The following is a 13621-nucleotide window of genomic DNA, read 5'->3' as shown; positions in this document are numbered from 1 at the left end:
CAAAGAATCGTTATTTTCGTGAAAAATGTTTCGAAAAACCCTTAGTGATCTAATTTTACAGAATCAGCTAATCCAAAATAATTTTATCAAATTTCGTTTAAGTCTTGCTTTATTAGGCACATTTAAAACACCAACTTTAAAACACTCCAAAAAGGAAAACATCTAGGAAGAATCTTAAAAAATACATCAAATTATCAATCTTATGCATTTCACGTTAAGGTGACAATAGCGTGTATGTAGCGTGTTCAATATACAGCATACATATTAATTTGTACTTTCAGGCTAACGGAATGTCGGTTCAGTCACGCAAAAGTTAATTATTGAGAGAAAACATAAAATATTATACATTACATCACTATTATAACAATACATTAATAATAAAGGAACATTATAAGTAATGCACATTCAATGATATATTCATAAAAAGTTTGTCACTAAAAATATGCGTATTTAGTGACAAACTTTGCATGCTAGAAAATGGTGTGTCAAAATTGTTAGAGGAAAGAAACTCGTATATATAATCAAACTATCATTATATAAGAGTTATATTTGCATTACAGAATGTTAAAAAAGTTTTAATGACAACAGTCAATAATTTTAATTACTTTTAACTGTTCTTCTTTTATTTATTATAAACTCACTTTTAGATTTGTCAACTTGGTTAACATAGTTTATACATAGTTTGTATTAGATAAATGACTTTTTAACAATGTTACATATTTGTTATATGATAATGTGAGAAGTTTATATCAACATACAAACATATACTATTTATTCACATAACATAGTCTATTGTATATTTTTCTTTACGTCACTGGTAACTTGTGTTATATATAATGCGGTTATACAAGTATTTAGTATCAATTTGTAACTGCCGTCGTTTATTTCTTTAAAATAACAAAAATAATGATCACGACGCGACCGTTGCGTGTAGTGAGTATCACATAATTGTTAATACAATTAATAATATAATGTCTTTATTCCATCTCCATATTATTAGACATATTCGTGTCAACTTTTATCTTTCAAGTAAAACGTTTTTTTAATCAATCGCACAACGTCGTCGACATGTGGTAGGTATTCCCAAGGCTGAGACACGTTCGCGGCAAACGGAAGGCGACAGTGACGCCGGAAGAAGTCTCACGGACGGTCTCAAGTACAATTCCGTTGCCATTGGGCCTCAAGTATCGCGCTATCATATAAATTCCCCTCCCCCTCATTCCTTTCTCTGCGAGCGTCTATAATAACGTCGATCATCGGTCACGTGAGGTCATCATATTTAAAGTTAAAATACTTATAGTATAGTCACAAATATTTTTAAATACAGTCACTTGACGATTGTAATTCAATTAATCCATTTTAGTTCATTCTCCTTTTATTTACTGTATAATTTGTTAAATATTTATTTACGTAGTGCGATTACTTAAAATACGGTTATCGTAGTTGTTTCCGTGCATTACTTCGCTTTAAAGAAAATAGGCAACTTTCCACCTTATTTACTAGGTATTTTAGGTCGGAACTACTAAGGCCGCCCCCGCGCGCTCTAGGAGTAGAAGGTGAGCACGGCGGCGTGGTTGCCGCGCACGAGCAGCACGCGCGGCGCGGCCGTGGCCAGCGCGGCCAGCCACGCGGCGTACAGCGCGGGCGGCAGGCCGCGGCGGCGCGGCATGGGCTGCGTCACGCACACCAGGCGCGCGCTGGACGAGTGCTCGCCGATGAGCTCGCGCACGCGCAGGTAGCGGTGCGTGCGCGAGCGCGCCGCCAGCACGTCCGCCTCCGTGATGCTCACTGCCGAGGCCGAAAGGATTAGATACTTATGCTTCTCGAGGACGAAGCGTGATCCTTACTCGTTACTGTCGGTTTACTTACTGTTGTCATTGGTATCATCCGACGCCCTGAAGGGGGCGATCAAGTCCTCGAAATACGCTAACGTTGAATCTTTTGGTTTCTTTGTGACGTCTGATATCATCTTCAGCGCTGAATAATCTATGCGGAACTTCGACAGTAGAGATGCCATGCTGAAATATATATATTTTATAGCTTTAGATTCTTTGAAAATATTTTACAGCAAATCATATAAAAATTGCACATGAGTACAAAATTACAACAGAATTTAATTATCATAATACACAGACATGTCTAGTCCTATAACGTAATAGTAAATTAAGCTTGGGTGTTACTCACCAACGAATAAATATATTACAAGAAATAATAAATATAAGCGAAACACTTTCGATTGTTGTTAATTAAATAAAGAATCAACCAGAAGTCTCTCGCACGACTCACTTCCGCTCCTCGATCTCGAGCTCGGTGTGCCGGTTGGCCAGCGTGAACACGCGCAGCGGACACGACGACCACGCGCGCCGCGTCGACAGGATGTACGGCAGCAGCAGCGTCAGGCCTGTCGGGGAGACCACGCGATCACGTACACTGCCGTCTCTGCTCTGCATCTTGTCTCAAATTATACCTTAGATATACATTGACACTGCCCAAAGGATAAACTATTTCTAACATTTTACGTGCGCTATTATAATGAGATCTAAGTTGTTGTCTCTTGTACCTGTACTGCACACCTATATACAGTTTTGCGATAAGAATATCTAATGACTGGCCCCACCAACTTACAGTATATTGAATAGTTTAAAGTTTCACCATCGTATCCACCCGGAATGTAAATCTCATCTTCAAAGATTAATTTAAGTAAAATAATAGTACTCAGGACTTCCCCTCATCGATGACTCCTGATCCTGATTTTTTTTGGCAGGATGTGGGACCGCCGGTGCCCAGAGCGCCCGGTGCGCCCATGCACACCGGGCCACTAAACAGGGGTACCATTCCACAGGGGAGCGCCCGCGCATGCAACCGTGACGGGTAAGCGTAAAATGAGGTGCGCGCTCACCGCCGTCGTCGTACAGCCACCACACGTCGACGGTGCCGGCGCGGCGGCGCGTGAAGCGCTCCAGCGACGTGAGCGACGAGGCCCGCCGCGCGCGCGCCGCGCCCAGCCGCCGCACCGCCGCGCCCAGCCGGCTGCGCACACGGACAGCGTGAGCCGAAGCGATCTCATATCCAGCACCGAGGGCATTTATGTCATACAACAGGGAAAACGATGTCGTCACGAAACATTACCTCGCCTTGTTCTTGCGAGTCCTCACGGCTCCGGGGTCGGGAGAAACGCCGGTCAACTCACCGGACATTATGGACACGTCTGACATACTGCTATCTGAAAAACGTAAGAAGCGAGCGGTAAAGTAAATTTACAAGGAACTATTGCGCTGTTAATGAGATTATTAACAGCGCAATAGTTCCGCGCGTAAGATTATCTAACATACGTTTGCTATGTATATTTCTTATTATCACACTAAGAGATCAATCGAGCACATAGCGCTACAGTCGGATAACGAATAGCATTGTTACCAAAAACCACCCAGCTAAAATAATCCCAGGAAACTTTACGGCCGGCAGACAAGTAGTCGTAAAAACCTCCAAGTAGTCCCAAAAATGCTCAGGGTCGAGCTCGAATAGAAGCAAGCTAATTTTTATAATAAAAACAAAGAAAATGTGTACTTTTCGATTTTTCATAATTTCTAGTGTGTGCAGAATCTTACCTCTAGACTGGGAGTTCAAGGATTCTGTAGATTTCGACAGTTTGATACTATCACCCATCGAACCTACAAAATAAAGTTACATATTTAGCAATCTTAATTATTCCCGTATAAAGTGACAGTTTTAAAACTTATATAGTTTAAAATAAATTGTAAAAATAAACGACTCCCTAGATTAACTGTTAACCAAAGCACAAATGACGCACCGGACGCACCGGACGCACCGGACGCCCCGGGCGCGGCGGCGCGCAGACACGCGTGCAGGTCGTCGTCCAGCGCGTCGCAGGAGTACAGCCCGCCCTCCACGCGCAGCAGCGCCAGCGCCATGTGCACGTCCAGCGCCTTGCTGGGGGTGCACGGACGTATATTAACACCGACGTCGACGAATTCGAATATATGTAAAAAACAAGCATTAAATATACAAACGCCTGGTTCTTCTTCGTTCCTTTCGATAGTGTTAAAGATTTTATATATCCAGAGATTATACTTTAAACATGAATTATATTTGACGCAAACAACTATCGAAAGAAAAGCGTTTGTATATGTAATGGTTTTCTTTATATATGTAATACTGAAGTAAAAGTTCGAGCGTTTAGTGTCCCTCGGCTGGGCAAACATGTCCTCTCCTCTTAATGAGTAGGTGTTGAGCCTATTTACAGTGCGTGCTGAAGTGTGGCATCACGTGTTAGAATTTTATTCGATACATAAGTGTATATAAATTAAGTGTCACAATTAGTCACTCGAAGCGATTGAAAGTGAGGTCAGTACTTACTGCATCACCTCCACATAGTCCACCAGCTCCGAACGGTCACACGTTCTCCAGTCCTCCTTGAAGCCCATCATCAGAATGTTAGGCCTCAATTTACCGACACCGCTCGCCTGGAGAGAATAGAACGTTTAAAATATCAAAGAATATCAACAGCGATTGACTCATAATACGAGGCGTCTCTTTAAGATAAGCTCATATTATATCGTCAAAATTGTCTAGGGACTAGCATAAAAGGCTGCAGTTCTTTTTTTTATATTAACCGGGTAGTATAGTAAGTGGTAGTGGAGTCCAAACGCGAAGACGTCCAGTACAGTCAGTAAGAACGAAAGCAAGATGCCTCTTTACGCCTCGTTTGAAGGAACTCAGATTACAAGAGCAGGGGAACACGTGTGCTGGTAGAGAATTCCACTTTTTGGCGGTGCCATTAAAAAAAAGAAATGGCAAATTTCTATGCCGTGACCACAGTGACAATGTAGAGTGCAAAGAGAATTGTAACGTAATTGGAATACGAGTGCGTTAGTGTCAGTGGGCACCTGTATGAGCGCGCTGGCGCCGTCCTTGAAGCTGGCGTCGTCCACGAGCGAGTAGAAGGCCTTGACGCGGCGCCGACTCAGCCACTGCGTCGCGCGGCCCGCCAGCGCCTCGCGCGTGCGGTGGCTGGGCGCGCGCTGCCACACACACACGCACACACATGTAGCGCCCGATGTTCGGTAGGGTTGCCACATGATAATTAGTCAATTTATATAATATTTATCTCATTTTCTTTATTATAAATAAATCATCAGGACCTCTTAAATTAGTGATCGTATTTGTATGTTATACTGTACTGAAAACATGAATACAAAAGGCAATGTAAATAACGAACCAGATATCCTTTATCCGAGTAGGCGCTTCCGAGTACTTTTCGATCACCTCTTTCGAAAATTAAACAATATTTAAAGTTACCGCTGGTTCGCTATGACGATTTCTATCGAGACGAACCGACAAGAAATTCTCAGTACGTACATGGTGATAATTATTTAATGTATTTTATTTCATCATACTTTGAAGTTGGCGATATCCTTGTTATCGCTTTGAAGTGAAACTTCTTTAGGATAGTTGTGCTTTGAAACTTGATTAAACGAAAATGCTTCACGAAATATATTAAAATAAAAAACAATTTAATTATTAACATCTAACACACACTTTCTAGCAATTAGCAATTGAACATTCGGGAATCGCCGTCGGATACGTATTAAGTTACCTGCATAATATGTCCACATAACATCAGAGAGAGTCCCTTAGTGAGGAGATAAGCAAAGTCGGTCAGGAGCGGTCTCTCACCAGGAAAACCAGTTAGAACAAGTATCTGAGGCCTATGACAAATAAGTCAGATCAGTTATCAATATGTATATCAATATTAATATAATATAATATAATATAATATAATATAATATAATATAATATAATATAATATAATATAATATAATATAATATAATATAATATAATATAATATAATATAATATAATATAATATAATATAATATAATATAATATAATATAATATAATATAATATAACGAGTATTATACATTTTATTGTTATTTAGTAAGTGTTCACCATCCCCATAGGCATTGGCGTCGAAATAAATATTATACATTCCTTACAAGACCAATGCGTCACCAACCATGGGGACTAAGATGTAATGTGCCTTGTGCATTTAGTTGAGTAATTGAATATTTTTTTATACTAATCATCAGTTTCAACATTAATTATTAATAAAATAATATTATTACATATTACCTATAGTTCTTAACATGCTCTGTAACCCTGTTGAGTTGCTGCACGCCAGCTAGCGCAGACTTGTACGTCTGCGCCTGCGTCGTGGACCCCCAGTTCACATCTGCACATGAAGCGATTAGGTTTATATGCTGCGGACACAATCACCAGAGACATAAATAGTATTAAAAAATATATATTAACATCGGTGCTCAAAACGACTTAACCTTTATTAACTCTCAACTCGCTCACTTTCAAGGAAAAATAATAATAATATGAGAGTAATATCATAAAATAATGATAAATAAGAATAAAATAACTACAAAGCTGAGCCCTCCGAGCGCAAGCGTAAGTAACATAGTAATGCATAGCGCACCGGGCCCGCGGTACGACACGAGCAGGTAGAGCGCCAGCAGGCCGGCCAGCGTCAGCAGCGCCGTCGCCCACGACACCACGAACATGATCGCCACGCACACCAGCGCGCCCAGCAGCGACAGCCACATGTTGTACAGCTGCAACGACACGGTTCCTCCGAACATATATTACACTGGCAGACGCCGATAGTGCTGCAGTTCTGTGAAGACTACCACGTGACGTACCCTGAAAGTGGGCCTCCAGCCGACGGGGCGGGCGAGGCTCGCGTGGAACGTGGCGAAGTTGATGAGCGCGTACGCGGCCAGGAAGAAGTTGGAGATTAGCGGCGCTATCTGGTTTAATCCACCTGAAACCGCCGGGAACACAAACGTCAAGTCAACGTCGAGTGATCACTTGATCGTATATTGTTTGATTAATTGAACTCCGTTTGTAATCGTCACTCACCCATAAGTATAAAGCTGACTGCGATTACGAATGTTAGCGCGTAGCCTCGTACAGGTTCGTTATTTGGTCCATAGCCTTTAGCGAAGAAGTCCAGACATGGGTATAACTTGTCTTGACATAGAGCCTGGGAAATTAAGCAATTATTACATAAATTATTAAATAAATATGACGTGAGGGATACTTTACGCATAATTAATATCATCCAAGATGAGTAATCTGATTTATAGTCAAATCGTAAACAGTTTTGTTTGAGAAAGAAGCGAGTTATTATATAATACCTGAAACACTTTTGGTGCCGATACTAAGGAAGCCAATGCTGAAGAAAGTGTAGCAGCAAAACATCCGCCGTATATCAGAGGACCAAACGCCGAGACGAGACGGATTACCTGCGCGATCAGATTACAAATTTTGTTGTATTGATCAAATGCTAAACTTCGACGAAAAAAATTAAGTTTTCACAGACATTTGAACTTTTTAAGTATTATTGTGTACCGAGCTAACTTTGAAAAAGGTCGCCCAGGTCAGCAGTGGCGAAACGAAACTAGATGAGCGCCTGATCCACTAATTAATCAGTTCAAATATTATCAACAGTGATATGATACGAGTAAGCAAGTCTCGCTTGGATGATAATTGATGTACTCTATTTTATAAAGGGTTTAAGTCATTTTTAGACAAATTATTTTCAGAACACTTACGTCGTTGCTGTTGTGCAGCCCGTACCCACAAGTGCCGTTGGTCTTGCACTGGTCCATAGTCCATCCGGCCACGTCGGCTAAATCACCGGAGGCATCTCTTAGCACAGTCCATCCAGCGAGGAGAGCGATTAACAAATACGATATCGTAGTCAGGAGAATTGCTAGGAGAGTTCCTCTTGGAATTGATTTTTGGGGATCCTTGAAGAAAATTTGATTATATTTTATGAACAACAGGTTTCAGGTTGCTAAAATTAATTAAAGCCAAATCATTTTGGTAAAATGTTTATACAGAGCTGCAGATGTATTTTAAGAGACTTTTTAATACTGCTTATTATTTTTACATAGATCAAAAGTTAATTTATACGAAACCTAACTGTTAAATGGAAATAGCCGAACAGGTTCCTGAAAATCTTACCTTTAAATCTCCAGATATGTTGGCGCCAGCCAATATACCAGTAGCAGCGGGGAAGAATATTGAAAATACGGAAAAGAAATTGTGTTCGACACCCTCAAAGGTTCTGTAGTCAGGCCCGAGGTTTCGCTTTAGAATCGTCACTGGCGAAACAAATAAGAGTTTCTTTAATAAACCTGGACATGCTATTAAATAGATTCTATGGGACCCTCAGGATTTATGATAGTTGTATTACCAGTAAAATATCTGATCATAGAATTGTGACGTATGCATGTCTCTTTCCGATGTACTATATTGTGTGAGTTGGTTTTACTAATAAACAATTTTACGATAAACAATTTTGAAGACAGTGCCCTAGACAAGGTAGCAAAGTAATTGTTATGACGTCTATAAGCAAGTGCTGTCACCGAAAGTGTCAAATGAGGTATAATCTAATTGATCGTATAGTATAATACTATCTCAAAGGTTATATTAATTTAAAGTCAATTCCATTCATCATAGAGACATTTAAAACTTGTAAAAAATATGGAGAAAGTACGTCCATAAATCAAATCAAATCAAAAATCTTTATTCAATATAGAAGTGTTTACACTTGCTTATTGATTGTCAAAAATCTACCACCGGTTCGGAATTTAGCACCTCGGACCTGAGAAGAACCGGCGAAAGAAACTCAGCGGGATATTTTTTTTTTTTCCATTTTGCATGTACAATAATAATTATATTTTAGTTATTTGAAACAGCCTGGAGGCGATCATTTCATTCTCAAGGTGTGTGTGTAAGAATGGTAATTATATATATTGAAGTTGAATAATTTCGAAACAATAATATTTTGTTTCTAATAAAAATCGACGTTGTATTAAGATACCCCAATATAGTTTACGCTATGTGTTAAAATGAAATATAGTTACAATGACTCACTGTTATACCCCACAAAGCCCTGTGCGACCTCAAGATCCGACTTTGGGCCAATGATGGTTCCGATGCAGAAATCGGCGATAGCAGCCAACAAGATCACCAGCAACACTATCTGGGCTTTCGCTTCCCACTCCATTCCCACTATCACGATACCGGTAAGTAGTACTATGGTTATGCAACCGTAGATTGCTTGGTCCTGTAAACATTTAATACCACTCGTACTGACATTTGTTGAATTACGTATTTTAAAACTATCCTAAAATATCTTAGAAATTAAACTAGACATTGAATCCATTTTTACCAAAAAGTACCAAATCACGTAGTTGTTTTATTTTTAATGACATTTCAATGAACTTAAGTTATAATTTAATGGATTAGATGCTACGACGATTGTTTAAGGTACAAGTCATCTAAAATACATACATCTCGTATAAAGTAAATTTTATGACTTCGTAAAATTGGTTCCAAAAAGTTTGGGCAAAAGTTTATAACGTAGCATTTATTATTTTTTTTAAATTATCAAAATCAAAAAAATATTAAGAACATTTTATATTTAAAGCATTTCTCTTACCCAACTTTTGCTGACCATGTACGCTGACTCTGGTATGAGCGTGATGAGTGACTCTCCGAAGCCCACGACGTACATCGCGCACGCTACGGCATTCGCCATCGAGAATATGAGGCCTATTGAGCCTCCGAACTCCGGCCCGAGAGATCTCGATATCATATAATATGTGCCACCTGATTCGGAAGTTTGTAAAATGTTGTCAGACTTGTTATTTTAGTCCCTTCGTTTTAGCAAAAAAAAAGGTAATATATTTGATAGTTAATACGATTGTATCGTGTCTATTAAATATTTTTCACATTTTTTTCGTTCAAAATATAAAAATAGTTATCTAAGTGAAAATTTGGATCTTATAGAATTTAAAACACGAGGCGATAGTGCGATAACAAGGAACAATCGCGAAGGTTTATCGGCGATCCTGCTGGTTTCGCGGAAATGCATCGGACAATTTTATTATTAACGTGATTTCTAACTTTGCTATTCTCAGTTATTTATATTTACCATTTATTGACAGGGAAACTAGCAACATAATAGAAATATGACAATTCTTATCTAAGAGCATTTGTTTTTTTATTTAGGAAGTTTTACAATGTCGATTGATCATTTCAAGATTAACTTTAGTGTATACCATCTCTCTGTTGATCACTTGACATATTTGTTTGGTAGAATTACCTATAAACGAATTAGAATAAGTAAAAAAGTAACGATTTACTTTGACTCGCTGAATCGGAGAATTTAATATTTATATATATATATTTTTGTGATATTAAATCTAACCTAAGCTTTGATCTACCTTATGCAATGAATAGGATAAGGATAATTATTACCTCCTTTGATGACGCCATTCGTACTTATGGCGGACATCGACAGAGCTGTGATTGTCGTCACGACGGATGTCGTCACAATTAAAAGCGATGCCTGCGCTGCCAATAAAAATAATTACAAAATTGCTTTTTCGTATTATTTATTTTATATATTAATAATTTCATTTAAAATTACTGATTTCATATGAGTATTTTGTTTCTAGAACTCTCTATTCAATCGATACAATTGAAAACGGTCTAAGGGTCGATATACATTTCAGGCATCAAGGGCAACGAAAATGATCACAGTAGTAAGATAGACGAGTCATTGGGCTCGGGAAAGCATTACAAGAAGTATTTCTTGCATAAGTGTTTATTGCTTGAATACTGCAAGACCACTTATAAACTTTCCGCCAACCGTGTGATCTGACGATGTCATTTCGCTTGATCATATAATTTCACTGGCTCAGTGACCCTTTAAACCGGAACAAAGCAATACAAAGCACTAACGTTTGGAGTGGGTGGTGCCGACCAAAATTATGACGATACACTTTTTGTAATTGACACATACTTGAAATGCTTAAAGGTACCAATGTCTGGAGCGTTGAATGTCACATTACGAATGTCTGGCTGTGGCATACGCTAATGACTATTGCGAGCAAGGACAATTTATTTTCTATTCGAAACATTTATCTGTTTAACGTGTTTTTATTTTATTGCATTTTTAAACAGTAAACAAGAATGAAGTACATAAATAATAATTAAAACATAACAAAAATAGTTACTGTAAAATTTCACTTCATTGTGATCTTTTGTGATTTTGTAATGTGGAGTATCGTTCAAATATCTGTATTAAATAAGTAATGACTTACCTATTCCAGCTTGCCCAACAACCCAGGACAACCGCAAGAAGAGCATAACCCCCCAAATGTTGAGGAGACATCTCATAAGGACGCCCTTTATCCAACCAAACTTCACGTTAGGCGACGGCATCACGGGCGCGCCATGTCCATCCTTTTCTAGGGTTTGACCTGGCTACGAATAGAAATAATGGGACATAAAATATTTGCAAATAATATATATTCGATGAATGTTTTCATTTTATGAATTTTCGGTGACTTCTGCGCGTTCTGCTATTTGAAAGACGGCAACTATTAAAAAAAAATATACACATTTCGTTGACAACTAAAATTATTACACTATTTTGCCACCAACACTTTTTAAGTCTTGTAACTTGTAAATTATCCTTTTATGTAGAATATTATCGTCAAGTAAAACATTACCAGTTAATTTCTATAAAACAAAATGGCAAATCATTCCACTTTAAACAAACTATTTAAAAAAATATTGCTATATCTATCCAACGATACTGTGTGTAAAATATTTTCATAAATATTACATACAAACATTGCTATTTCATACATACTTAGTTCATTATTTATTCTGTGATTGTGATGGTGTTTTATATTAAACATACCCACTTTCTAAATCATTTTTAAAGAATAGATACAAACTAGCTTATAATAATGAACTATTTTTCTACCGGTTGCTCTAACTATGATCATATTTCAGGTGGATTATTATCGCTTGATTTAATAAATAAGTGTTGTACTAAATCAGCAATAAAGAGATTTGCTCGGTTGCATAAAACGTAATCTTTTTCATAGTCAGGGCTGAACGTGAGCGACCACGAACGCTGACGTTAGAGATTTTCTAGACATCAATCCTAAATAATCCCGTTATACTGACATTGAGTTATTTTTTATCAAACACAAGAATGTGACAAATATCGCAGTCATTGCTAAGAATATTTGAGTTATTTTCGAGTTCTTTATATTTATTCAAATTAATGAATTATTAGTTATTTTTTTAAAAGCAAACACGCATATAAAATTAAATCAAGGTTTATTGTAAATCCTACTCATCCGCATTGAAATTTTACTAGGATGTGTTGTTCCTATTTACATTTATTACAAACTGACTAACACCTAGCATGCGTAACATCACAATACGTTCAAAATTAAAATATTCTTTATTCAAGTGGGTACATAAAAATACTTTCGAATCGTCATGATACAATGTTGAATTAAATGTTAACCACTGGCTCAGAAAGTAGATTTTACCGAGAAGAACCGGCAAGGAACTCAGTACTTTTCCACCATTTTAATCATAGAGTATGTCAATAAAGTACGTTTAAATTTATATTAATATAATATAGTATTGAGTAATATGCCGTATTTATCAATGTTTTTTGACATGACATTTAATTTTTTTTAATTGCCCAAGTTAAAAATAGCCGTGGAATCTTATTATAGAAACGAATACCGTGTCCGAGGAAGGATGTATTAACTTTGAGAAATCTGAAACTCTGTATTTAGTTTACCTTTACTCCAAAAAACAATATTATATATTCCCAAAGATAACCATTATTTTGATGATAGCGACCTCATTGTATAAACAAAATACTTTCTCTTAGCAAGTTTACGTCTCCGCAAAGTCAATTCATCGTTCCAAAATTTACCCTTCTAATAATATTTTATATGTAGTTTAAAAAACATTGACCAATAAACCTTATTACTCGATGAAAGGTACTCGATAATATACATCATTATTATTTGCCCTAATTACCTATTACTATTAATTTCATTAGTGGAAAAAGGTAACTAGAAAGTTTCGTCCTAGCCCTATACGATAATGTTTCTCAGATTCAACGTACATGTTTAATTTGAAAGTCAATATGTAAGTATAATACTTCTATATTGAATACTGGAATTTGATTTTATTCGATTCTTTTGTAGCACCGATTAAGGAAATTGGCAGAGTTACGCTTCTTGAAAAGCACGTAAAGCTTTTGGCCCTGCGCCTGATCACTCTACGATCGCGGCGAATTGATCAGAGTGCACCTGTGCTGGATCATACCCCTAAGTATTATAATATAATATATTCTGCGCAGTTGGCTTGCCTCGGTTGAGAATAGCCGACGTGGCCGATACGGGTCAGATACTTGAATATTTTCATAAATGGAAATTGACCTGATATATGCAATTCAATTACGTATTAAATAATTAAGATAAGAAATAGCACGTCTCCAAATGTAAATGTAAATAATCTTTTATATATTTTTTAAGAACTGCTCATATAATAACTTTATCAAGATAAAAATAAATTAAAGCAACTTAATATTATGTTATAATCATAATAAATAAAATAAAGATAAAGGTTAATTCGATTATTTATTTTTCTTGGCTCACACAAAACCTACTTATCCGGTTGACAGAAAT

General features: G+C 37.4%; 1 protein-coding gene across 2 annotated transcripts in view; it reads right to left on the bottom strand.

Annotated features, from left to right (window-relative positions):
• Positions 1-1329: 1329 nt before the first annotated feature.
• LOC113398808 (bumetanide-sensitive sodium-(potassium)-chloride cotransporter) overlaps positions 1330-13621 on the bottom strand; it is a 28183-nt gene continuing 15891 nt past the window's right edge. Inside the window, exons 4-24 of one of the 2 annotated variants that reach the window (XM_064216903.1) lie at positions 11213-11375; positions 10365-10460; positions 9544-9713; positions 8976-9168; positions 8061-8200; positions 7646-7843; positions 7229-7336; positions 6951-7074; positions 6731-6852; positions 6508-6643; positions 6156-6255; positions 5618-5729; positions 4908-5042; positions 4378-4484; positions 3812-3951; positions 3609-3671; positions 3130-3223; positions 2900-3030; positions 2287-2401; positions 1870-2018; positions 1330-1788 (exon numbers count right to left, since the gene is read on the bottom strand). In XM_064216903.1, coding sequence (XP_064072973.1) covers positions 1544-1788; positions 1870-2018; positions 2287-2401; positions 2900-3030; positions 3130-3223; positions 3609-3671; positions 3812-3951; positions 4378-4484; positions 4908-5042; positions 5618-5729; positions 6156-6255; positions 6508-6643; positions 6731-6852; positions 6951-7074; positions 7229-7336; positions 7646-7843; positions 8061-8200; positions 8976-9168; positions 9544-9713; positions 10365-10460; positions 11213-11375 — 2841 coding nt within the window. In that variant the 3' untranslated portion in view covers positions 1330-1543. The remainder of the gene's footprint in view (positions 1789-1869; positions 2019-2286; positions 2402-2899; positions 3031-3129; positions 3224-3608; positions 3672-3811; positions 3952-4377; positions 4485-4907; positions 5043-5617; positions 5730-6155; positions 6256-6507; positions 6644-6730; positions 6853-6950; positions 7075-7228; positions 7337-7645; positions 7844-8060; positions 8201-8975; positions 9169-9543; positions 9714-10364; positions 10461-11212; positions 11376-13621) is intronic. The other variant, XM_064216904.1, reaches the window with a different exon arrangement.

This window comes from Vanessa tameamea, chromosome 14, assembly GCF_037043105.1.
Source record: "Vanessa tameamea isolate UH-Manoa-2023 chromosome 14, ilVanTame1 primary haplotype, whole genome shotgun sequence".
NCBI classification, from domain to species: Eukaryota; Metazoa; Arthropoda; class Insecta; order Lepidoptera; family Nymphalidae; genus Vanessa; species Vanessa tameamea.
Note: the sequence above shows the minus strand (reverse complement) of the source record. Positions and strands in the feature narration are given on the sequence as shown.